The sequence below is a fragment of the Lissotriton vulgaris genome, chromosome 1_1 (genome assembly GCF_964263255.1).
Source record: "Lissotriton vulgaris chromosome 1_1, aLisVul1.2, whole genome shotgun sequence".
NCBI classification, from domain to species: Eukaryota; Metazoa; Chordata; class Amphibia; order Caudata; family Salamandridae; genus Lissotriton; species Lissotriton vulgaris.
Genome location: NC_141685.1, coordinates 1,012,854,560 through 1,012,877,078, shown reverse-complemented (window position 1 = coordinate 1,012,877,078; position 22,519 = coordinate 1,012,854,560). Strand labels below are relative to the sequence as shown.

The 22,519-nt window shown below is 49.7% G+C and overlaps 1 protein-coding gene across 1 annotated transcript in view; it reads left to right on the top strand.

Moving 5' to 3' along the window:
* The window catches only part of NIBAN3 (niban apoptosis regulator 3), a 118,991-nt gene that overhangs the window by 18,514 nt on the left and 77,958 nt on the right, over positions 1-22,519 (top strand). Inside the window, exon 3 of the mRNA XM_086961320.1 lies at positions 19,099-19,230. Within this exon, the coding sequence (XP_086817446.1) occupies positions 19,099-19,230 (132 nt within the window). The remainder of the gene's footprint in view (positions 1-19,098; positions 19,231-22,519) is intronic.

The window sequence follows — 22,519 nt, the reverse complement described above, 5'->3', positions numbered from 1 at the left end:
ACTAAACGGACACATCCAATGTAAGACACAGTGGCACAATAATGGAGACCACACCAGTAGTTGTATTTGAAAGAATCAAGATCTTTTATATAGGCTTTCAAATAGAGCGTTGCATTATTAACTCTTCAGAATTTCATTGAGACATTTCATGAATCGCATTAAGGTACATTTCCCATAAATGGGTAAACATTTCATTACAATCATAACCAGCTCATCTAGCAGTGAAACACTAGATGTCCCCGCCTGTCGTATCAGCCTTTCTGACAGGCAACGGGGTAACTGTATTAACCTGGAGGATCCTACAAGAAGCGACTATAGTAATGCGTTTAAATATCACATCAAACCTCTCATGGATGCTTTTCCCTCAAGGTACTAAAACATATCAGCAAGTACTTATCAGTCCAACAAGGAACTCCACAGAACACAACCTTTAGTTATTTGTGACAAGTTTTTCTTCTTGTAAATTCCGGTTGGCTTGCAACCTAGATCAGATAATTAGAACACTAAGGAAGCCCACCTCTGCAAGAAAATTCAATACAGTGAAGTGAATCTCCCTCTCATGTCAGGCTTGTAAATACGGTGCATCATGAACATTTTCAGCTTGTAAATATGGTAGAGGAGAACATGTTTAACTCTCCAACCTCCAAACTCAGGAGGCACATTCAGAAAGGGGCAAACGGGGCCCAGTCTCAATCCACCCCGGGGGAGGGGCGACCTCGGGCCAGACTCGGCCTACCGCCCTCCTCCCCGGGGGTTACCTGGTACCTTCAGCCCTCCGGGGCCCTTGCGTTGTCTGAAGTCGGCAGGAGAAGCTTCCGCCGGCTGGGGGGACCTCTTGCCGCCTGGCGCGGTGCTTTGGGGATGCAGGCACTGGCGCTGGGGCAAGGTGGTTCCGTGACGCGGGGCAAACGGGAGGGGGCTCTCAGGCTCCACGGCCCCCCTCCGCGACGTTCCCAGGCTTCCCCGGTTGAAGCAGAGGCACGGGGACGGCAGCCAATTGCTGCGCGGCTCAGGCGGGGGCGCGGCCGATGTCGTGGCTCGAGTCCCCAGTCACGTGATGAGGGGAGGCTGGCTTCAGGCCTAGCGCGGCCTGATGAACTCGGTGCAGCGGTGAGTTGGCCTGGGAAGTTAGCGCTTGCCGCCACAGCACGATGACGGAGGCAGCGCTTCGCAGGGTCAATTACGTCACAGCAATTCACAGAGTCAATTACTTCACAGCGCTTCACAGAGTCAAGTACTTCACAGCGCTTCACGGGGGCAATTACTTCACAGCCCTTCACAGAGTCAAGTACTTCACAGCGCTTCACGGGGGCAATTACTTCATAGCGCTTGACAGAGTCAATTACTTCACAGCGCTCGACAAGGGCAATTACTTCATAGCGCTTGACCCACAGAACAGCCAGAGACATACAGGATGGCCCAATTGTAGGCAGGGGATGCGCAGGGCAGCACAGTCCAGTACCTGGTCCCAGAAGCAGTCTTCTTGGCGCTTGGATGGCTCTGCGCCCTTGGTTGCTCGTTTCTTGAAGTTACTGGGGGGGGGGGGGGATGAGTTGAAGGCCTGAAGAATTTCTCTTCAGTCACTGCAGATGGTCTCTGGGGTTCCCTACCACTGGGCCAGATCAAGGGGGCTAGCTTAGGACACCTCACCCAGCTTAAGAGGCAGCACCTAAATCCTGTCACTCCCAGTAGCATAGGTTCCTCACTAGGCCCTTCCTCCTAAACTCCTGTGTGGGTTCCCCAGGTTAGTGATGCCCCAACTGACTAGAAAGTTTGCCTCCTTTTTAGGTTTCGCTGGGGGACGGAGCTGTAAGCTCCGCCTCCAGAGAAATCTGTAGTTTCTAGTATGAGTGCTTTGAACACGCCCCTCTGTCTCATTGGCTAGCTCCATAAATGGAGGCTAGCCATTGGAACAGAGAGGCGTCCGTCATGGCCGGACCAGATTCGGGGGCGTTCCCGAGAATCTTTGGCTTTTGGCTACGTCATGATACGTCAGCCAAAAGCCGGGAACGCCCCCAATCTGGTCCGGCCGGGCCGTGCTTGCTGCTGTCCTGCCTTACTCTGTGTCCCTCCTCCCGCCTTCCCCCCTCCCCCCTCCTCGCTGTCCTGTGCAAGTTTCCCGCCTCCCCCCTCCGTGTGCCCGTCTCCCCTCCCGCTTCGATTATTGGGACTCTGCAAAAATAATTTTTAGATTTTATTTTGTTTCTCATTGAGTTGAAAGACGCTCTTTAAAAAGCCGCTTTACCTCGCTGTTTATTTTAATCTCGAGGGTGCCACCCCTCTGAAATGCCCCCGAGATTCACCGCCGCGGCCCTAGCGCCGCAAAACAGGAAGTCAGGCACGACGGTGCCTGATGCGGGGCGGGACTTCCGGTTTGTCGGAGGAAGTCCCGCCCGCCGCCGCGCTGTGATTGGCCAGCACTGCCACCGGGGAAAATAGAGGAAGAATGCCGGCCGAATCCCTGCGGCCCGGGGCTCCCAGGAGTGAGGGAGAGCGCCGGGGCCGCCCCGGAAAGCAAAGAGGGAAGCGGCAGGCAGGGCTCCGTGGCCGAGGAGAGCCCCGCAGCCCGAGAAGAGGAGCAGCGCGAAACCCGCCAGGAGCCCCCGCCAGAGTAGCCCGGTAAGTGAGAAGGGCTAGGGGAGGCTCCGTGTGGCAGGGTGTCACTGTCTTGAGCCCTGAGAGGCTCACGAGGGCATTCCTGAAGGGGTAGAGTGGCCCCAGAAGGCAGTGGGTCGCTCCCCCAGCGGACATTGTTTCCAATTCCCGGGCATTTCAGCAGAGCCGTGAGGGGCTCCAACGATGGCTTTGGGAGATGATAGGGAGAACAGTCAGGTTAAAAAGGCAGCTAGAGGGTAGCAAGAGGGGGGTGACAAGTGGAGAGAGAATAAAAAGTAGAAAAAGAGGGAGGAGAGGTCGGTAGAGGAGAAAGAGGGGCATGGCAATATAGAGTTAAAAGAGAATGTTGATGTAGGAACATAGAGAGATAGCGACAGTATAGATAAAAGAGAAGAGACGGGCGAGGGGAGAAGCAAGTATAAGGAAGAGAAAAAGGAAGGATAAGAGAAAAAACAGAGTCCTAAAGAGATAGGGAAGAGACAGAAAGAGGGGCAGCAAAGTAGCAGTGGATGGGGAGGGGGAGGGGTAAAGAGAAGGAAAGAGAGAAAGTGAGAGAGGAGGAGGGACAGAAGGGAGAGGTGGCTTAGCAGCGAGCACCAGACAGGAATGAGGAGTTGGGGGAAGGGAGATGGCCCGTGGACTTGATTTCCCTGTTAAAACTTTAGACAGACTCGCCCTGCGGACTGCTCGGGCTCCGGCCTGTACCTACTCTTGCACTATTTTTATCCTTCGCCTTTGACCGTCTCCTGCCATCTGACTCGGCGCCCAGGCTCTTGACTCACCTCTTCTGGGCGCTGGACTGCATGAAGATGGCGTCGCCTGCAGGGGGCAGCACCTCGGACCCTGGACCGGCCGGCAGGGGGGCCCTACTGCTGCTGCTACTAGGTGAGCGACCCCACACCTCGCGTCTGCACGTGTGCCGGGGACGGGGCAGGCTGTCAGTCACGGGGCAGGCCCGCGCCAAGTCAATCACTCCGGGCTGTAGGGCTGTCTCTGAGAAAACGCTGCCAGTGCCTGACTACCTCAGCTGTCTAGAAACTCAGTGGTTAATTTGTAAAATAAAAAGTGCCGGGGCTCTCATCAGGAGACAGCGCTAACCGTAGAAATGTGCAGGTGTAATCTGCCTCCCGACTAGAGCCCCAGCACTCGTTATTCTGGAGAGGACTTGGCCAAATGGCTAGAAGCTGCCTATTTCGGAGCTGGAGAACCGGGCTCGAGTCTCGGCGTGCCTCAATGTCCAGGGGAAATCATGCGACATAATCGCCGGTCCTGAGCACCTGCTCAAATTAAACACTTGGCAGAATGGACTGCCTCTTCCTGGAAGAAGTCTAACATGCAATCGACTGTTCCATCCCTACCGGCTTCGCTTTTCAGGCAGTGACATGACTTTACTCCAGCCCTGCCCCTGACAGCTCCTCTGGCCCCTTCTGGCGCGAGACTGACCCTGTGCCAACCCTACTGCGCAACAGAGGCAGTCTGACGTGGTTCGCCGCGCTTTTACAACACTGTCTTGCTGTGTGTGGACTGTTGCAGGTCAGCATGTGCTATGTGTGTCAATGTTCCCTCGCACTATATTGCCGGGTGGGATTCGAACCTGCGGTCAGCTGGCGATGTGTGTGCAGGCGCAGATACGCCGAGCTTGGCACTTCATGGAAGCTTGCCTGGCAGTTTAAGAAGTTTGGTGATATTTCTTGGGGTGAGTGGGCTGCGCACCACACCCCCCGCTCATGCTTATCGTGTGATAGGGTAAGGCGCTTGCAGGATGTGGGTGAAGTGCAGGCAGGCCGGTTAGTGTCAGCCACACTCGCTGAGAGGGACGGCGGCCCCTCCACAGCTCAGAGGCTGTCACTGGTAAGAGGTGTCAGTCACAGCACACGTGCCCTAAAAGGACACACTCTGCCAGCCGCGGATGGGCACGCCGAGTAGGGGGAGCCAGGGTACTGCAGCTCCACGGGGGTGTGTTTATCCATACATAGGGGATTGTGCATGAGCGTTAGAGAAAAGCCATGTCTGAAGAGAGCATTGCATGTATGCTGGAAGAAGTGTATGTACATGCTAGTGTGTGTGTACCCGTTTAGGTATATAACAATGTGTGCGTGCTTCCGTTTATTCGAGAATTGTGTGACATGCGAGCGTGTGTGTGTGTTTAAAACACTGTGCGTTGTTATGATCTGCTAAATGGGAGATTATTAGGGTTACTGAATTTCTATTAAGGTAGGCAGATTGTGTTATTTCAAAAGGTTTTCCAAAGTATTGGGACATACTGAAATTCTTTGTTTTCTCTTCCTTTGCATTGAAACTTTGGGCAATTGAATCAGCATCTGTATGATGATGACAGAAATCGACTTTGCGTGTAGGGAACAACTTACTGATTCAGTTACTTTCAGGCCATGGATAAAGGTAAAGCAGAATCATGTTTTCTTTTCAGAAATATGGGTTCTCACAAATGCATTTTGGGTGCCCTAAATAGCACTGTGTGGATGTACAAAGCATCAAGGAAGAATTGTCCAAGTTGATGTTTCGGAATACCACTAAAATAGTGTATTTTATTTTTGTTTTAGTTTGGTCCACAGAGAGGCATAATTCATAAGTGCGTTTTCTTTTTTGATTTAATTGTTGTTCACATTGTACAGAATTCGAGTGAATGTAAATCATATTTGACCTTTTGGTGGTCTTCTTATCCTGTTTCTTATTTCAAATATGTCTGGTTAACAATAGTCCTAGTGTGTAAATAAGTATTACTAGCAGGACATATGGAGACTTCCCATGCTTTAGTCATTTTTAGGTTTCGCCTGGCGTTTACTGCGCAAGCAGTATCGCGCAGGCGAAAACTTTTGTAAACAAGTATGGAGCTTTCTCCCGCCTCTGTCTTCCATTGGATAGCTCCATAAATGGAGGCTAGCCATTGGAAGACAGATCTGCCCGTCATTGCCGGAGCTCCTGGGTGTGTGTGTGTGTGTGTGTGACTGTTCCAGGGTGTGTGTGTGTGTGTGTATGTGACTGCTCCAGAGTGTGTGTGTGTGTGTTTGTGACTGCTCCAGTGTGTGTGTGACTGCTCCAGTGTGTGTGTGTGTGTGTGTGACTACTCCAGTGGGTGTGTGTATGTGACTGCTCTGGTTGTGTGTGTGTGTGGGGCTCTGGGTGTGTGTGTGTGGCTCTGGGTGTGGCTGGCACTGGGTGTGTGTGGCTGGCTCTGGGTGTGTGGGGCTGGCTATGGGTGTGTGTGTGTGGCTCTGGGTGTGTGTGTGGTAGTAATTGCTGTCTGCTGAGTTCGTCCGTAGGGTACAATAGTTCTCACATTTGCGAGATATTAAGCTATTGGCAATGTAAATGACACTGCCATTTATTTATCTGTTTTCAAAACCAACACATAAGTACACATTTTGTCATTTACAATGCCAATAGCTCTAACTTCTCCAAAGGCGAAACCGTTGCATTGTAAATGCTTGTTCTTATATAGTGGCAGTTGGCAGTTGGCAGTGGCAGTTGGTGCCTCCCCTATTCTGGAAGGTTCCAGGAGCTTCCCTCATTCTAGCTATGGGCAGGCTGGCAGGCTGGTATGGCAACATTGTTTAAGGGTTCCAGCCAGCTCCTGGCTACTTGAGTGCGCCTAATCAGACCACGCTGCAGTAGCAGGGGTCAGTGGCAGCCATGTTGAGGGTAGAGGGCACCAGCACCTAGCATGGGTTTTCACATTACCCAGGGCATTTTAACCTCACAGGGCTCATACAAATACATTATAAAGGGGGGACATCCTGAATTAGGGGAAGCAAAAAGCGAAAAATTTCAGTGAAAAAGGGCCAAGTCCAACACAACTCCCCCCCCAGCCAAAAGCCAGGGTAGACCAATCATCACAGTGATGGCCTTCCCAGCTTGGGGCGGAAAAAGGTGGACGCGGACCCGAAACTTCCATGGCATCTGCCAGCTCTTCACCATTCAAACCACCCCACTGGTGTTCCCTAGTGGGATGTGGCCAGGACTGGCCTCTAGACAGTCCAAAAGTCTCTGGCCCTAACTCTCTCTCAGAGTGGGGGGCAGTAGCCCCAGGCCCGTAGTACCATTTGACCACTCTCCTTCTCCTCCTTGCAGCTCCAAATGGCCACTGGTCCTTCCACCTGGAGTTTTAACACTCAGGCTGACCAGCCACCAGGGGCGAGGCTCTCCTCCCCCTACCTCTCCTTCTGGGGTTCCACCCATTCCTTCTAAGTGGGACACCCTCAGAAGACCACTCTCTCCCCAACCTAGAGTCTAGACCCTTAGGTTGAACTGGTGACAGGGGCGAGTCCTCCCTCCCCCTGCACTCCCTCCCAGAGTTCCGCACCCTCCTACCCGGAGAAGTACCCCTGAGAGTCAAATCCGGGGGGACTCTGGTTACAGAGGTCCCACCCGCCATGTCCGGCAAATCCTCAACCTGGCCACCCAACCCGGGATCTGCGCCCTGTGGCTGAGCCGGTGACGGAGGAGAGTCCTTCCTCCCTCTGCACCCCCTTCCAGAGTTCCGCACCCTCCCACCGGGAGAAGTACCCCTGGAAGTCAATTCGGTAGGGACCTGGATTACAGGTACCCCACCCTCCAGGTCAGGCAACTGCTGAACCTGAACCCCCAGTCCAGGATCTAAACCCTGAGACTGGTCAGAACCCTGAACCACTGGAGCTCCGGTTACGGATGCTCCGGGTTCTCCTGGCACAAGGGGATCCTCTTTACTGGAAGGCACAACAGGACAGCCTAGGCTCCCAACCTGGGGTCCCCTTATGGAACTCTCCAGGCCCTGTGACTGCGGTTGGGGCACCTCGGGACACCTCCCCGTCTCACTCCCTCCTGTAGATGGGATGTGAGGCTCTACAACACTATCACTATCCTGGGACCTAGCTGGGTTACTTCTCACCTCTCCCGCCTCGCTGGGTCGGAAGATCCCTGCACCACTCCCTTCAGGATCACTCCCCCGAACCTTGGGTACGCTGCCACCATTAGAAGTTCTTGGCGCACCTAATTGTAAGGCTCTCAGCTCCAACTTTTTAAGATGAAGCTCGTGCGCCAGCTTCTTTTTTTCCATTGCTAATCTTTCTCTTTCCCTCTCGTGCTCCAACTTGGCAAGCTCCCACCTCAATTGTCTCTCCTCCCTCCTGTCCTCATACTCCTGCGGTGAAACACTCTCCCTAGATACACTACTCCCCGCCCCGGAACGTCTTCCTGGCAATACATTGTCTGACATGTCAATGTTGAGTAGGCCTGGGTCTTCCTGAGTATCCACCTCCCCATGTGTGACCTGTTCCCCATCCTCTTCCTCCTCTTCTGGGTGGGCCCTTACCCATGCCCTCAAGGCGGCACGAAGCTCTTCTTTAACAGCTCTCGTCCCCACAGGCACCCCCATCACCTGACAAAACTCCCTTAACTGCACTACCGTGTATTTATCAAGGTCAGCCAGCTGGAACTCCATTCTGTCAGGTGAGGACCTAGATATCCTGGAAGAAAAAATTCTAGGATGCGGGCAACAATCCTGGTTCAACACACTTTGTTACAGGCTAAACTGTGGTGAGCAATTGGGTTTGCTTGAACCACGATAGGTGTCCAATTAATTGCAGCACACCCTGTCCCACTGGAGGGTGTTAAGTAGCTACAGGTCCTGGATCCCACCACTGCCACCAATGTGAGACCTGGGGTTACCAGCCCTCAAGGGGGTAGCATGGCGCGAGCAGCAAGGCAGCCATGGGCTTGTGTGTAAAGCAGCTACTTAACGCACACATCCAATGTAAGACACAGTGGCACAATAATGGAGACCACACCAGTAGTTGTATTTGAAAGAATCAAGATCTTTTATATAGGCTTTCAAATAGAGCGTTGCATTATTAACTCTTCAGAATTTCATTGAGACATTTCATGAATCGCATTAAGGTACATTTCCCATAAATGGGTAAACATTTCATTACAATCATAACCAGCTCATCTAGCAGTGAAACACTAGATGTCCCCGCCTGTCGTATCAGCCTTTCTGACAGGCAACGGGGTAACTGTATTAACCTGGAGGATCCTACAAGAAGCGACTATAGTAATGCGTTTAAATATCACATCAAACCTCTCATGGATGCTTTTCCCTCAAGGTACTAAAACATATCAGCAAGTACTTATCAGTCCAACAAGGAACTCCACAGAACACAACCTTTAGTTATTTGTGACAAGTTTTTCTTCTTGTAAATTCCGGTTGGCTTGCAACCTAGATCAGATCATTAGAACACTAAGGAAGCCCACCTCTGCAAGAAAATTCAATACAGTGAAGTGAATCTCCCTCTCATGTCGGGCTTGTAAATACGGTGCATCATGAACATTTTCAGCTTGTAAATATGGTAGAGTAGAACATGTTTAACTCTCCAACCTCCAAACTCAGGAGGCACATTCAGAAAGGGGCCAACAGGGCCCAGTCTCAATCCACCCTGGGGGAGGGGCGACCTCGGGCCACACTCGGCCTACCGCCCTCCTCCCCGGGGGTTACCTGGTACCTTCACCCCTCCGGGGCCCTTGCATTGTCTGAAGTCGGCGGGAGAAGCTTCCGCCGGCTGGGGGGACCTCTTGCCGCCTGGCGCAGTGCTTTGGGGATGCAGGCACTGGCGCTGGGGTGAGGCGGTTCCGTGACGCGGGGCAAACGGGAGGGGGCTCTCAGGCTCCACGGCCCCCCTCCGCGACGTTCCCGGGCTTCCCCGGTTGAAGCAAAGGCACGGGGACGGCAGCCAATTGCTGCGCGGCTCAGGCAGGGCCGCGGCCGATGTCGCGGCTCGCGTCCCCCGTCACGTGATGAGGGGAGGCTGGCTTCGGGCCTAGCGTGGCCTGATGAACTCGGTGCAGCGGTGAGTTGGCCTGGGAAGTTAGCGCTTGCGGCCACAGCACGATGACGGAGGCAGCGCTTCGCAGGGTCAATTACGTCACAGCAATTCACAGAGTCAATTACTTCACAGCGCTTCACAGAGTCAAGTACTTCACAGCGCTTCACGGGGGCAATTACTTCACAGCGCTTCACAGAGTCAAGTACTTCACAGCGCTTCACGGGGGCAATTACTTCATAGTGCTTGACAGAGTCAATTACTTCACAGCGCTCGACAAGGGCAATTACTTCATAGCGCTTGGCCCACAGAACAGCCAGAGACATACAGGATGGCCCAATTGTAGGCAGGGGATGCGCAGGGCAGCACAGTCCAGTACCTGGTCCCAGAAGCAGTCTTCTTGGCGCTTGGATGGCTCTGCGCCCTTGGTTGCTCGTTTCTTGAAGTTACTGGGGGGGGGGCGGGGGGGTGGGGGGGTGATGAGTTGAAAGCCTGAAGAATTTCTCTTCAGTCACTGCAGATGGTCTCTGGGGTTCCCTACCACTGGGCCAGATCAAGGGGGCTAGCTTAGGACACCTCACCCAGCTTAAGAAGCAGCACCTAAATCCTGTCACTCCCAGTAGCATAGGTTCCTCACTAGGCCCCCCCGCCTAAACGCCTGTGTGGGTTCCCCAGGTTAGTGATGCCCCAACTGACTAGAAAGTTTCCCTCCTTTTCCTTATACAGTGTCAGTTGGCAGTTGGCAGTGGCAGTTGGTGCCTCCCCTATTCTGGAAGGTTCCAGGAGCTTCCCTCATTCTAGCTATGTGCAGGCTGGCAGGCTGGTATGGCAACATTGTTTAAGGGTTCCAGCCAGCTCCTGGCTACTAGAGTGCGCCTAATCAGACCACGCTGCAGTAGAAGGGGTCAGTGGCAGCCATGTTGAGGGTAGAGGGCACCAACACCTAGCATGGGTTTTCACTTTACCCAGGGCATTTTAACCTCACAGGGCCTATACAAATGCATTATAAAGGGGGGACATCCTGACTTAGGGGAAGCAAAAAGCGAACAATTTCAGTGAAAAAGGGCCAAGTCCAACACCATGTCTGACTCTCATCCATCTCTGGCTCTTCATGCATACAGTATCTTTCCTGCCTTGAATTCGTCTCTGGTACCTCATGCGCATTACTTTCCTGACTCTCATCCGTCTCTGGCACTTCATGCACACGGTGTCTTTCCTGACTCTCATCCATCTCTGGCACTTCATGCACATGATGCCATGTCTGGCTCTCATCCATATCTGGCACTTCATGCACATGGTGTCTTTCCTGACTCTCATCCGTTTCTCACACTTCATACTCAAGGTGTCTTTCCTGACTCTCATCCATTTCTGGCACTTTATACACACAGTGTCTTTCCTAACTTTCATTTATCTCTGGCACTTCATGCACACAATGCCATATCTGACTCTCATCCATTTCTGGCACTTCATGCAAACAGTGCCTTTCCGGCCTCTCATCCATCTCTGGCACACTGCCATGTCTGAATCTCATCTATATCTGGCACTTCATGCATGTGGTGTCTTTCCTGACTCTCATCCGTTTCTCACACTTCATGCACACTGTGTCTTTCCTGACTCTCATCCGTCTCTGGCACTTCATATACACGGTGTCTTTCCTGGCTCTCAGTCGCTGGCAGTTCCTAGACACAATGTCTTTCGTGGCTCTCATCCATCTCTGGCACTTTATACACACTATATCTTTCCTGACTCTCATCCATCTCTGACACTTCATACACACGGTGTCTTTCCTGGCTCTCATCAGTTGCTGGCACTTCCTGCTCACTGTGTCTTTCCTGGCTCTCATTCGTCTCTGGCACTCCATGCTCACAATGTCTTTCCTGCCTCTCATTCATCTCTGGCACTTCACGCACTAGGTGTCTTTCCTGACTCTCATCTATCTGTGGCACTTCACGCACATGATGCCATGTCTGACTCTCAATCATCTCTGGCACTTCACGCACATGATTCCATGTCTGACTCTGATCCATCTCTGGCACTTGTTGCATGCAGTATCTTTCCTGCCTCTCATTCATCTCTGGCACTTCAGACGCATTACTTTCCTGACTCTCATCCATCTCTGGAACTTCATGGACATAATGCCATGTTTGACTCTCATTCATCTCTGGCACTTCACGCACTAGGTGTCTTTCATGACTCTCATCCATCTCTGGCACATCATACGCACAGTGTCTTTCCTGACTCTCATCCATCTCTGACACATCATACGCACAGTGTCTTTCCTGACTCTCATCCATCTCTGACACTTCATACACACAGTGTCTTTCCTGACTCTCATCCATCTCTGGCACTTCATACACACAGTGTCTTTCCAGGCTCTCATCAGTCGCTGGCACTTCCTGCTCACGGTGTCTTTCTTGGCTCTCATTCGTCTCTGGCACTCCATGCTCACAATGTCTTTCCTGACTCTCATCCATCTCTGGCACTTCACACACATAATGCCATCTCTGACTCTCATCCATCTCAGGCACTTCACACACATAATTCCATGTCTGACTTCCATCCATCTCTTGCACTTGTGGCATGCAGTATCTTTCCTGCCTCTCATTTATCTCTGGCACTTCAGGCGCATTACTTTCCTGACTCTCATCCATCTCTGGAACTTCATGCACATGATGTTCCGGAGGGCTGCCGGGGTTGCGGGCTCCATCTTTGGTGGGGCAGTGGTGGGCCACAGGTGAGCGCAGCAGCCATCGCGCTCCCATTCCTTCAAAAGGGACGCCCCATGCGCACGCGCAGCGGACGCTCAAACCCAGTGGCAGTGGGTTCGCGGACGCTGGCTGTGCCTGGGCTCGCCTCGCATCTTTTAACTGGAAATTTTTTAAAAATCACTCTTGTGCTCTGTTTCCGTCCCTTACCTTCCGCCGCTGCTTGCTTGCTGCCTTTCCCGCTCCCGAGCCCCGGTCTGGCACGGCTGAGTGCCGCTTGTTCCGGAGGGCTGACGGGGTTGCGGGCTCCATCTTTGGTGGGGCAGTGGTGGGTCACGGGTGAGAGCAGCAGCCATCGCGCTCCTATTCCTTCAAAAGGGACGCCCCATGCGCACGCGCAGCGGACGCGCACCCGCGCCGAAGGCGCACCAAAGGCAAGCCTGTCTGCGCCCGTCCGTGGCCATCCGGGGCTAGGGGCACTCCACTCTGCCCAATTTTTAACCTTTTCATCAGCCCAGCTTCGATCCATGCAGGGTCCATGGACTTTGGCAGATTCCACCATTGTCAAAATTTCCAAACTCGGCCTCACGCCGACTCCTTCCACTCCCCACAGTCTGGCCCTGGTCCCTCCTCCCTCTAGCCCACCAGAGCCGTCCCCTTCACTCCCTGTGACCCCTGCAATCTCCGTTCTCCTTTTGAACACCAGATCTGCGGTCAAGCATTATCACAAACTCTTTGTCCTGCTAGACACGCACAAACCTGATTTACTGTTTCTTACAGAGACTTGGTTCTGTCCGGACTCACTTCCAACTCTCTTAGCTACCCTTCCCTCCCCCTATTACGCCATCCGCGCCGATCGACTGGTCTGCAAGGCTGGCGGTGGCGTTGCTCTCATTGCCCGTGCTGACCTTCATTTCCAGATATTATCAGCCCCTCCCATTGCAACGGTTGACTATTTAGTCGTCCGCTCTGCCTCCTTTTCGCCACCTCTCACCTGTTTGCTTATGTATCGTCCCCCACAACCTACCCCTCACTTCCTTCCCGCCATCCAGGATCTGCTGGCCACTCTAGCAGTGAATAACTCCTCCATCCTGGTGCTTGGCGATTTTAATTTCTGGCCCTTCGACTCGGCGGAGGATCTCTCATCTAAAGAATTCTCTGATTCTCTCTGCTCTTTCAATTTTGTGTCCCATGTTCACACCCCCACTCACATCCACGGCCACATCTTAGACCAGGTTTGGTTGCTTAACTGTCCTGTTTCCTCCCCTGTGGTCTCCCCATGTGTCTGGTCTGATCATTTCTCAATTTCCTTCTCTTTGTACCCTAGCCCTGTTAAGAAACCTCCCCTTCCCAGGAACACTTGGGCCCGTAATTGGAATAATGTGGACATGACATCTCTCTGCTCCTCCCTATCTGCCTCTTGCCCCAACCTTCAAGATCTCCCTTTTCATTCTCAAGTGGACTCCTTAAACAATTGGCTCAGCAGAGGCTGCGACCAGGTGGCCCCATTTAGGCGAGTTAATGCCAGGCGTGACTATGACGCAAATAGGTGGTTCAACGCCGCACTTAAGGAGGAAAAGCTGGCTCTCCGGCAAGCGGAGCCTGCCTGGCGACGTGCCTATTGTCCCATTCTTAAAACTCAATATACCACACTTCTGAACCAATATAAGAAGTCCATTCTTCTTGCTAAAACCGAGTATTTCTCTTCCAAAATCTTGCTCGCCGAAAATCCGCCGAGAGAAATCTTCTCCATTGTGCAAGATCTGGCTTTTTCGGATAGAGTTACTCTTAAACCTTCCCCATCCCAGACCCTCTGTGATTCACTCAACAGTTATTTTTTAGAGAAAATTATAGCTATTAAGTCCAACATCTCCCCCCCTTCTCCCTCCTTTTCGGATCCACAGCCCTTCTCCCCCCAGATGCACCTTGACCACTTCCCCCCTCTGACTAAAGAATCATTTCTGTCCCTTCTCTCAATGGTAAAGCCAGGCTCCTCATCCGACATCTGCCCTGCACACAGTCTAAAAAAAATTATTTGGCCTGTCCCTCCCCTCCGCTCACTCTCCTTAATAATTCCCTCGCCCATGGTATTGTCCCTCAGTCTCACAAATCTGCGATTATCATTCCCATTTAAAAAAAACCTGGTGCAGATCCATCCTCACTTGCAAATTATCGTCCCATTTCCCTCCTCCCTCTCCTAGGCAAAATACTGGAACGTCATATTACCCGAACACTTAGCATCTTTGTGGAAGAGAACGGCTGTCTAGCCTCCCGCCAGGCTGGTTTTCGCCCGGCGCACTCCACGGAGTCCGTAGTCCTCTCTGTGATGGACAACCTCAGAGAGGGCATGGACACCAACCAACCCCAAGCTCTGGTTCTTCTTGATTTGTCCGCCGCCTTCAACACAGTGGACCATTCCATGCTCCTCTCCCGTGTCGAAGCGGCTGGCATCAGGGGGACCGCCTTGGTTTGGCTGGCATCCTTTCTGAGGATCGCACTGAGGCCATCCATCTGGCTAACTTTTCTGCACCCTCTCAAATGGTCCATTGCGGAGTTCCGCAAGGATCTTCCTTGTCCCCTCTGCTGTTTAATTTGTACATCTCCCCCCTTATTTTTGCACTTCATCAGATGGATGTTACTATCTACAACTACGCTGACGACCTACAGTTAGTTTTCAATTTATCCTCATCTCCAGAATCCACGCACAATTTTCATTCTGTTATGCTCTTCATCAGGGACTGAATGAGCTTCAACCATCTGAAACTTAATCCCGACAAAACCGAGCTGGTGTTGACGGGTGGCTCCTCCAGTCCCTGGAATTCTTTGTTTTGGCCTCCTTCCTTGGGTCCTCCTCCCACCCCCTGCTTTTCGGTTAAAACCTTAGGGATAAAACTTAACGCTCACCTCACCCTGCACTCTGAGATTAGCTCAGTTGTTTCTTAGTGTGTTCTCACTCTCCGCACTATTCGAAAGGTGTCACGTTTTTTTTCCTTCTGTGCCCTCAAACTTATTCTGTCTGCGATGGTGATCTCCCGTTTAGACTACGGCAACGTCTTGTACACCGGTGTCCCCGCATACAATCTTCGGAGACTTCAACTGGTGCAGAACCAGGCAGCCCGACTTGCTTACAATCTGTCCAAGTCTCATCATGTCACCCCGCTGCTCAAAGCTCTGCATTGGTTGCCTATCAGGGAACGTGCCCTGTTCAAGATGGGTTGTATCACCTTCCAGGCCAGGGCGGGGACAGCCCCCGGCTTTATTTCTTCTGAGATCAAGGCCTACCTTCCCAGTAGAGAGTTGCGTTCTTCTTCACAATCTCTTCTGGTTGTCCCTCATTTCAAGAAGAAAAGGTCAGGAGGCGTTAAATTTTCTATGCTTGCGCCCACTTTCTGGAATACCCTCCCCCCACTCCTTAGGTCCTCCCCCCATTATCTGGAGTTTTCTGGAAGCTCTGAAAACATTTCTCTTTGCCCAAGCCTTCCCACACTAGGAGTTCGTCCTTCCCTCTGTCCTATGGTCTGCGTCCCTAGCGCCAAGAAACCGCTCGGTGTACGTGCGCTTTATAAATATTTTAATTTCAATTTCAATTTCATGCCATGTCTGACTCTCATCCATCTCTGGCACTTCATGCACACAGTGTCTTTCCTGACTCTCATCAATCTGTGGCACTTCACGCACATAATGCCATGTCTGACTCTCATCCATCTCTGGCACTTCACACACATGAGTCCATGTCTGACTCTTATCCATCTCCGGCACTGCATGCATACGGTATCTTTCCTGCCTCTCATTCATCTCTGGCACTTCAGGCGTATTACTTTCTTACCTCTCATCCGTCTCTGGAACTTTCATGCACATGATGCCATGTCTGACTCTCATCCATCTCTGGCACTTCATGCACACAGTGTCTTTCATGACTCTCATCCAACTCTGGCACTTTATACACACAGTGTCTTTCCTGACTCTCATCCGTCTCTGGCACTTCATACACACGGTGTCTTTCTTGGCTCCCATCATTTGCGGGCACTTCCTGGCCACGGTGTCTTTCCTGACTCTCACCCATCTCTGGCACTTTATACACACAGTGTCTTTCCTGGCTCTCATCAGTTGCTGGCACTTCCTGCTCACGGTGTCTTTCCTGGCTCTCATTCGTCTCTGGCACTCCATGCTCACAACATCTTTCCTGCCTCTCATTCATCTCTTACACTTCACGCACTAGGTGTCATGCCTGGCTCTCATCCATCTCTGGCACTTCATACACACAGTGTCTTTCCTGACTCTCATCAATCTGTGGCACTTCACGCACATAATGCCATGTCTGACTCTCATCCATCTCTGGCACTTTTCACAAATGATGCCATGTCTGACTCTCATCCATCTCGGACACTTCATGCACATGATGCCATGTCTGACTCTCATCCATCTCTGGCACGTAATGCACAGGATTCCATGTCTGACTCTCATCCATCTCTGGCACTTCATGCACATGATGCCCTGTCTGACTCTCATCCATCTCTGGCACTTTTCACACATGATGCCATGTCTGACTCTCATCCATCTCTGGCACTTTTCACACATGATGCCATGTCTGACTCTCATCCATCTCTGGCACTTCATGCACATGATGCCATGTCTGACTCTCATCCATCTCTGGAACTTTTCACACACAATGCCATGTCTGACTCTCATCCATCTCTGGCACTTCATGCACATGATGCCATGTCTGACTCTCATCCTTCTCTGGCACGTAATGCACAGGATGCCATGTCTGACTCTCATCTATCTCTGGCACCTCACGCACAGGATTCCATGTCTGACTCTCATCCATCTCTGGCACTTCATGCACACGATTCCATGCCTGACTCTCATCCATCTCTGGCACTTCACGCACACGATTCCATGTCTGACTCTCATCCATCTCTCTCTGGCACTTCACGCACATGATGCCTTGTCTGATTCTCATCCATCTCTGGCACTTCATGCACATGATGCCATGTCTGACTCTCATCCATCTCTGGCACTCCATGCATACAGTATCTTTCCTGACTCTCATCCATCTCTTAAACTTCATGCACATGATGCCATGTCAGACTCTCATCCATTTCTGGCACTTCATGCACATGGTGTCTTATTTGACTGTCACCCTCATGTGTGGCACTTCATGCACATGGTGTCATATTTGACTGTCATCCCTATGTGACACGTCATACACATGGTTTGTTTCCTGACTCTCTTTAGTCAGTGGCTCTTTGAACATATTATGTGTTCACTGCTGCTCCTTAACATGTGTCACTTCATGCACGTCATTCTAGGAGATGTACTTTATGCACACAGTTTATTTTCTCATTGTTCTTCATGTGGGGCACTTCACCACAAGTATCTTATATGACTCTCTTCCACCGATTACACTTTTCTCTTGTCTTGTCGCTTGTTCCCCCCAGTGCCTGATTGCCCTTACGTGGGTATCAGTATGCCCTATGAATGTCCACCCTTTCATTTTATACAGATTGTGGGGCATGTGTACAAGGAGTTAATGCCACCAGAACATCACTTATTTTTATGTTCTGTGGTGTTAACTCTTTCGCCTTATTTACAAGGCAGTGTTAAGCCACTTTTTGTGGCTTTGCGCCACCTTGTAAATATCACTCCTATTCACGCAGCACTTAGTGTGAAAGGGGTGTGCAATGGATGTTGCAGGGGGCCGTTCTGCAGCAACACCCAATGCTAGTTGACGCTGCACCATATTTACAAAATAAGACCAGCCAAACCCTGTTCTTAAACAGGCAATACGAGGAGAAATGTTTTATTTCTCCTCGTATATCTTGCTTTTTAGCGCACGTGGAATCAGAAAATCGCCTTCCAAGATTGTTTATGTTCAAGACGGTGTCCCTTCCTGCACATAAACAATTGCCCCTGCAGCACAGGCACCCTGGCAAAACAGCGCTAAGGGTGCCTGCCTTGGTGCTAGGCAGCTTTTTTAGCTCCAACGCTATGGGAAACGCAGGGGTGTGCAGTATTTTTGTAAATACAGCACATCCTTGTATTTTAAAAGTGCAGCGTTACCAATTTTGGAGTAGCACAGTGCTTTGCCAGTTTATTGTAAATATGCCCGTGTGTCTTACAACGCTAACACTCTATCCACATTGTGCTTCCACCTCTGGTTCCTAATGCAGATGGCATTGGCCCCTGGCAGGAGGGCTTTAATTCGCATTACTTTCCACCCATTGAGGGCTGCATGTGCTAAATACAACAGGTTGAGACGGCGGAGGAGCGTTGGATTGTTAGAGTAGAGGGCACATAACAGAGATTAACGCCTTTTGTCCATCCTTGGGCTAAAACGGGGCTCCCAACATCCTTCGCGTGAGCGCATTAAGTCTGTGCACAACAAACACATCATGGAGCAGTAAAGTCCGGCTGACCACGAGAGCAGGGGGACTCCTGGGTGCTTTCGGTCGCATTATGGATGGCGATTGCAGGGGTGTGAGGGGGTCAAAAAATACAATTTGTGCAGCACACGACACAAACCGCATCATAAAAACTCAGGGGAAGATTTACAAGCCCCTTACGCCACTTTTGTGTCATTTTTAACATGGGAAAAGTGAGTTAAGGGTGGCGCAAGGGGCTTGTACATAAGCCCCTCAGTGCTTTAACAGTAGCTGTTATTGATAATAAAATTATTCATAATAATTTCTTCATAGCGCTTCGTATGGCAGTTTTGTCGTCTCTGAGCAATGCATGTACGCACAGGTTATCGGCCTCAGTACCATGATAGCCTGCGCCTTCCCTACAGGTATGAGAGCATGTGACCTGCGGCCAACGCTTAGTTCTCGGCCGAGGGCTCTCGCCCCACTTATGTTTCCGCACCCTCCCTGTGTATGTTTCTGTCTCGCTGAGCCTGTAGGCGTTTCTTTCTCTCGATCACATTGTCCTGTTTTCCAATCTGTCACGGGTTGTCTGTCCCCTAGGTCTGGAGGTCACCGGAGGCGCGTCTCCACCAGGGGGCGCTGTTGTACTTTAAAGCGAAATCCCGCAAGTGGAAAGAGAGCTGCCTGGCCGTGCGGGGAGATTACACGCTGGAATGGGACGAAGATAAACCGGTAAGGATGCGGCGGGCTAAGAGCTGCCCTCTGATGTTTGAAACGGTGTCTTGATCGAGCCTCTGTGCTGTTGGAAGCAAACTCTGTCTCCAGCTCTGTGATGCTGAGATAGTGCAACTGAATGCAGGTTTACGTCATGGATGTTAATTTACAGGGTAGCAGACGTCACATCACATGTCCTTTGACCCCAATGACATCGCAGGATGTGACGTTATATGACATTTGACCCGTTGTCTTCTCAACTGTATGTCTTTTTTCTTACATCTTGCTGTTATGTTGTGTAATACAGGTATGTTGCTTTAACTATGTTCATTCTACATTCCACTCAGAGTGTTCCTACTAGTTGTATTCCAATGTGTTCAGTTACTCCTGACTGCTAACCTGTCTGGCTGTGTACCTGCTCTTCTATTATATTAAATCCACTTCCTACTTAATTGATGTGTGGTTCATCAATTTAACAACTGGCGACGATCGGGATGATTTTTTTACATTTCTGAGAAGCCTGTGTACCGCTTTTTATTGAAATTCTGACCTTCTTAGTGGACGACGTGGAGCAGAGACGACGTTACTACATTTAAACAGTGCGCTGAGGACAGTAATCGTCTTAGCGCAAGAAATCCTGGTGAGCGACGCTTTATTTTTACTAAGACTTTATTATTAATCATACTTTGGATATATTGCATGCGCTTGGACAGCTGCGCTCGAGGGCTCACCGTTGCTGATTCAAAACGTACATCGAATGCGCGTGTCCTCAAGCCTGGAAGTTCTCTCTGGAAGTCGCGCTGCTTGTTTGTAACGTCATACGTTCGCTGAGAACGTGGCGCATCACATGATGCGTGGCAGCCATTTTGGATTGGGCAGGCCTACTCGTTATGAATAAAAAAAAACGGAAGACGTTTTTTTTGTTTAATTTGCCGGTTTCGACACCCACAAGTCGGATTTACAGCGCGGTCACAGGTAATCTCTCTTTAACGCTTGGAACTATGCTACTTATCTGATTTTAGACATTTTGAAGAATCTCTACATTTTCAACCAATTGGTGGTGAAGACTGGACAGTGTAAAAAAGGAACGTGTGTTATTACTCACTGAACAATTCCACCATAAACAGCTGTATACCTTACTGATAACTTACTTCAGCAAGCATCAATTATTTTTATTAACTCATTTTTTTTTTACATCAACATGAGTCAACAAACATTTTCCTTAAGTAACCCTCAGGAATTCTGGTGCAAAGGTTCTGAACCAACGTTGAAATGGCTAGAGTGGAAAGACTATTTTCTTAATTATATTGACACTGTGGATTCCGATGGTAAAATGTCTGCTGATCAAAAGAAGCATATTCTTTTACACTCTTTGGGTCCAAAAGGGCTCAAATGTTATAACCAAATGAACAAGCCCATTGTAGGGGGAGGGGATAGTAATGTTTTCACAGTAGCTCTATCCAATTTAGACAAATATTTCTCCCCGAAGGTATGTATGGGCATTACGCGTTACAAATTTTACCAAAGAAAACAGTCTAAAAATGAATCTGTGGATGACTATGATGGAGAGTTAAGAAAAATGGGCGATGATTGCGCTTTTGGGGGTTTACTGGAAGATTTAATTCGCGACCAGGTTGTAATGCACGCTAATAATCCTGCAATTCAGGAACGTCTTTGGATGAATGGTGATGCTTGTTTAGAAGACATCCTAGCTTTAGTTCGTAAAGCTGAGTCATCTAGTAGATGTGCAAGTGCTCTAAAATCAGAAAGTGTCAGCAAAGATGTAGTGGCTAAAATAGATGCAAGTTCAAAAATTTTAAACAAAAAAATGAAACATGGGCAAAGCCTAAGTATAGTAATGAACCTCCCAAATGTTATAGGTGTGGTAGTTTAGAACATTTGGCGTTTGCCAAGTCGTGTCCTGCAAAAAAGAGTAAATGTGGTGCTTGTGGACTGTATGGTCACTACACCAAAGCATGTAGAAGAAGGACAAAGACTGTCAAGTGCATTCAAGAGGACCTTGCCTCTGAGGAAAACACTTCTAGTGATGAGGACCAAGCATCAGATTGTGCTGTAGTCTTGAAGAAGAAACTACTCCTCAACATTAGGGATGGATGTTTACTTGTTGATAACAAACCTGAATGTTGGATACATATAGGAGGTGTGCGCATCAAGGTTTATGCTGATTCTGGTTCACCTTATACGATTATAAACGAAGATATATGGCGTAACACATTTGTTGACAGAGTTGGTCCAAAACTGTCTCCTCCAGATATTGACCCTGAAGGTTATAATGGTGGGAAGATTGATATTGTTGGTTTTCGTTGGCTGAAATTTGAGTTCAAGAACCGTAGATCATATGGCAAGTTGTATGTATCTAAAAAAGGTCCATCGGTTTTAGGGTGGAAAGACCAAGGGGATTTACATATTATTCTTGACCCCAACTCTGTGGAAAAAGTTTTAGTGATGGATGAGGGTACCAAAACTGGTGAGGAACTGTTAAAAAGATTTCCTGCAGTTTTTTCAAAGACAATTGGCAAATTAAAAGATTTTGAACACAAAATAATTTTGAAGGATTCTGCTGTACCTAAGATCCACAAAGTTAGAAGTGTGCCAATCGCCTTAAGAAAAGACGTAGCTACGGAACTTGAGAGATTGGTCTCATCTAACATAATTGAACCGATTGAGGCGTCTGCTTGGGTTTCTCCTTTGGTGGTCGTGAAACGATCCAATGGTAAATTAAGATTATGTGTGGACCTTCGCCATTTAAATGATAATATAGTGGTAGATCAATTCCCTCTGCCAAAGATTAATGAGATGTTAGCTTTGCTTGACGGGGCTAAATGGTTCACTACAATAGATTTATCATCTGCGTACCATCAGATCCCTTTGTTTAGAGACAGCAGAAAATACACTGCTTTCATAACCCCACAAGGATGTTACCAATTTAAAAGGATGCCTTTTGGTTTGGCTTCGGCCGCAGCTGTTTTCCAGCGTTTAATGCACAGGTTGTTTTCCACAGTTAAGAACACAAAGTTTTTTCAAGATGATATTCTCATTTTTGGAAAGGAAAGGGCAGATCATGACAACACTTTAAATGAAGTTTTAAGCATCCTGAATGACAAAGGTTTAACAGTTGAATACACCAAATGTACTTTTGCTAGTGATCATGTTACTTACCTAGGCCATGTTATAGATTGTGATGGGATTAAACCAAAACCCAACTTAGTTGATGCTATCAGATGTGCTCCTTCCCCCAAAGGAAAAGATGATGTCAGATCCTTTATTGGTTTAGCCGAATTTTGTT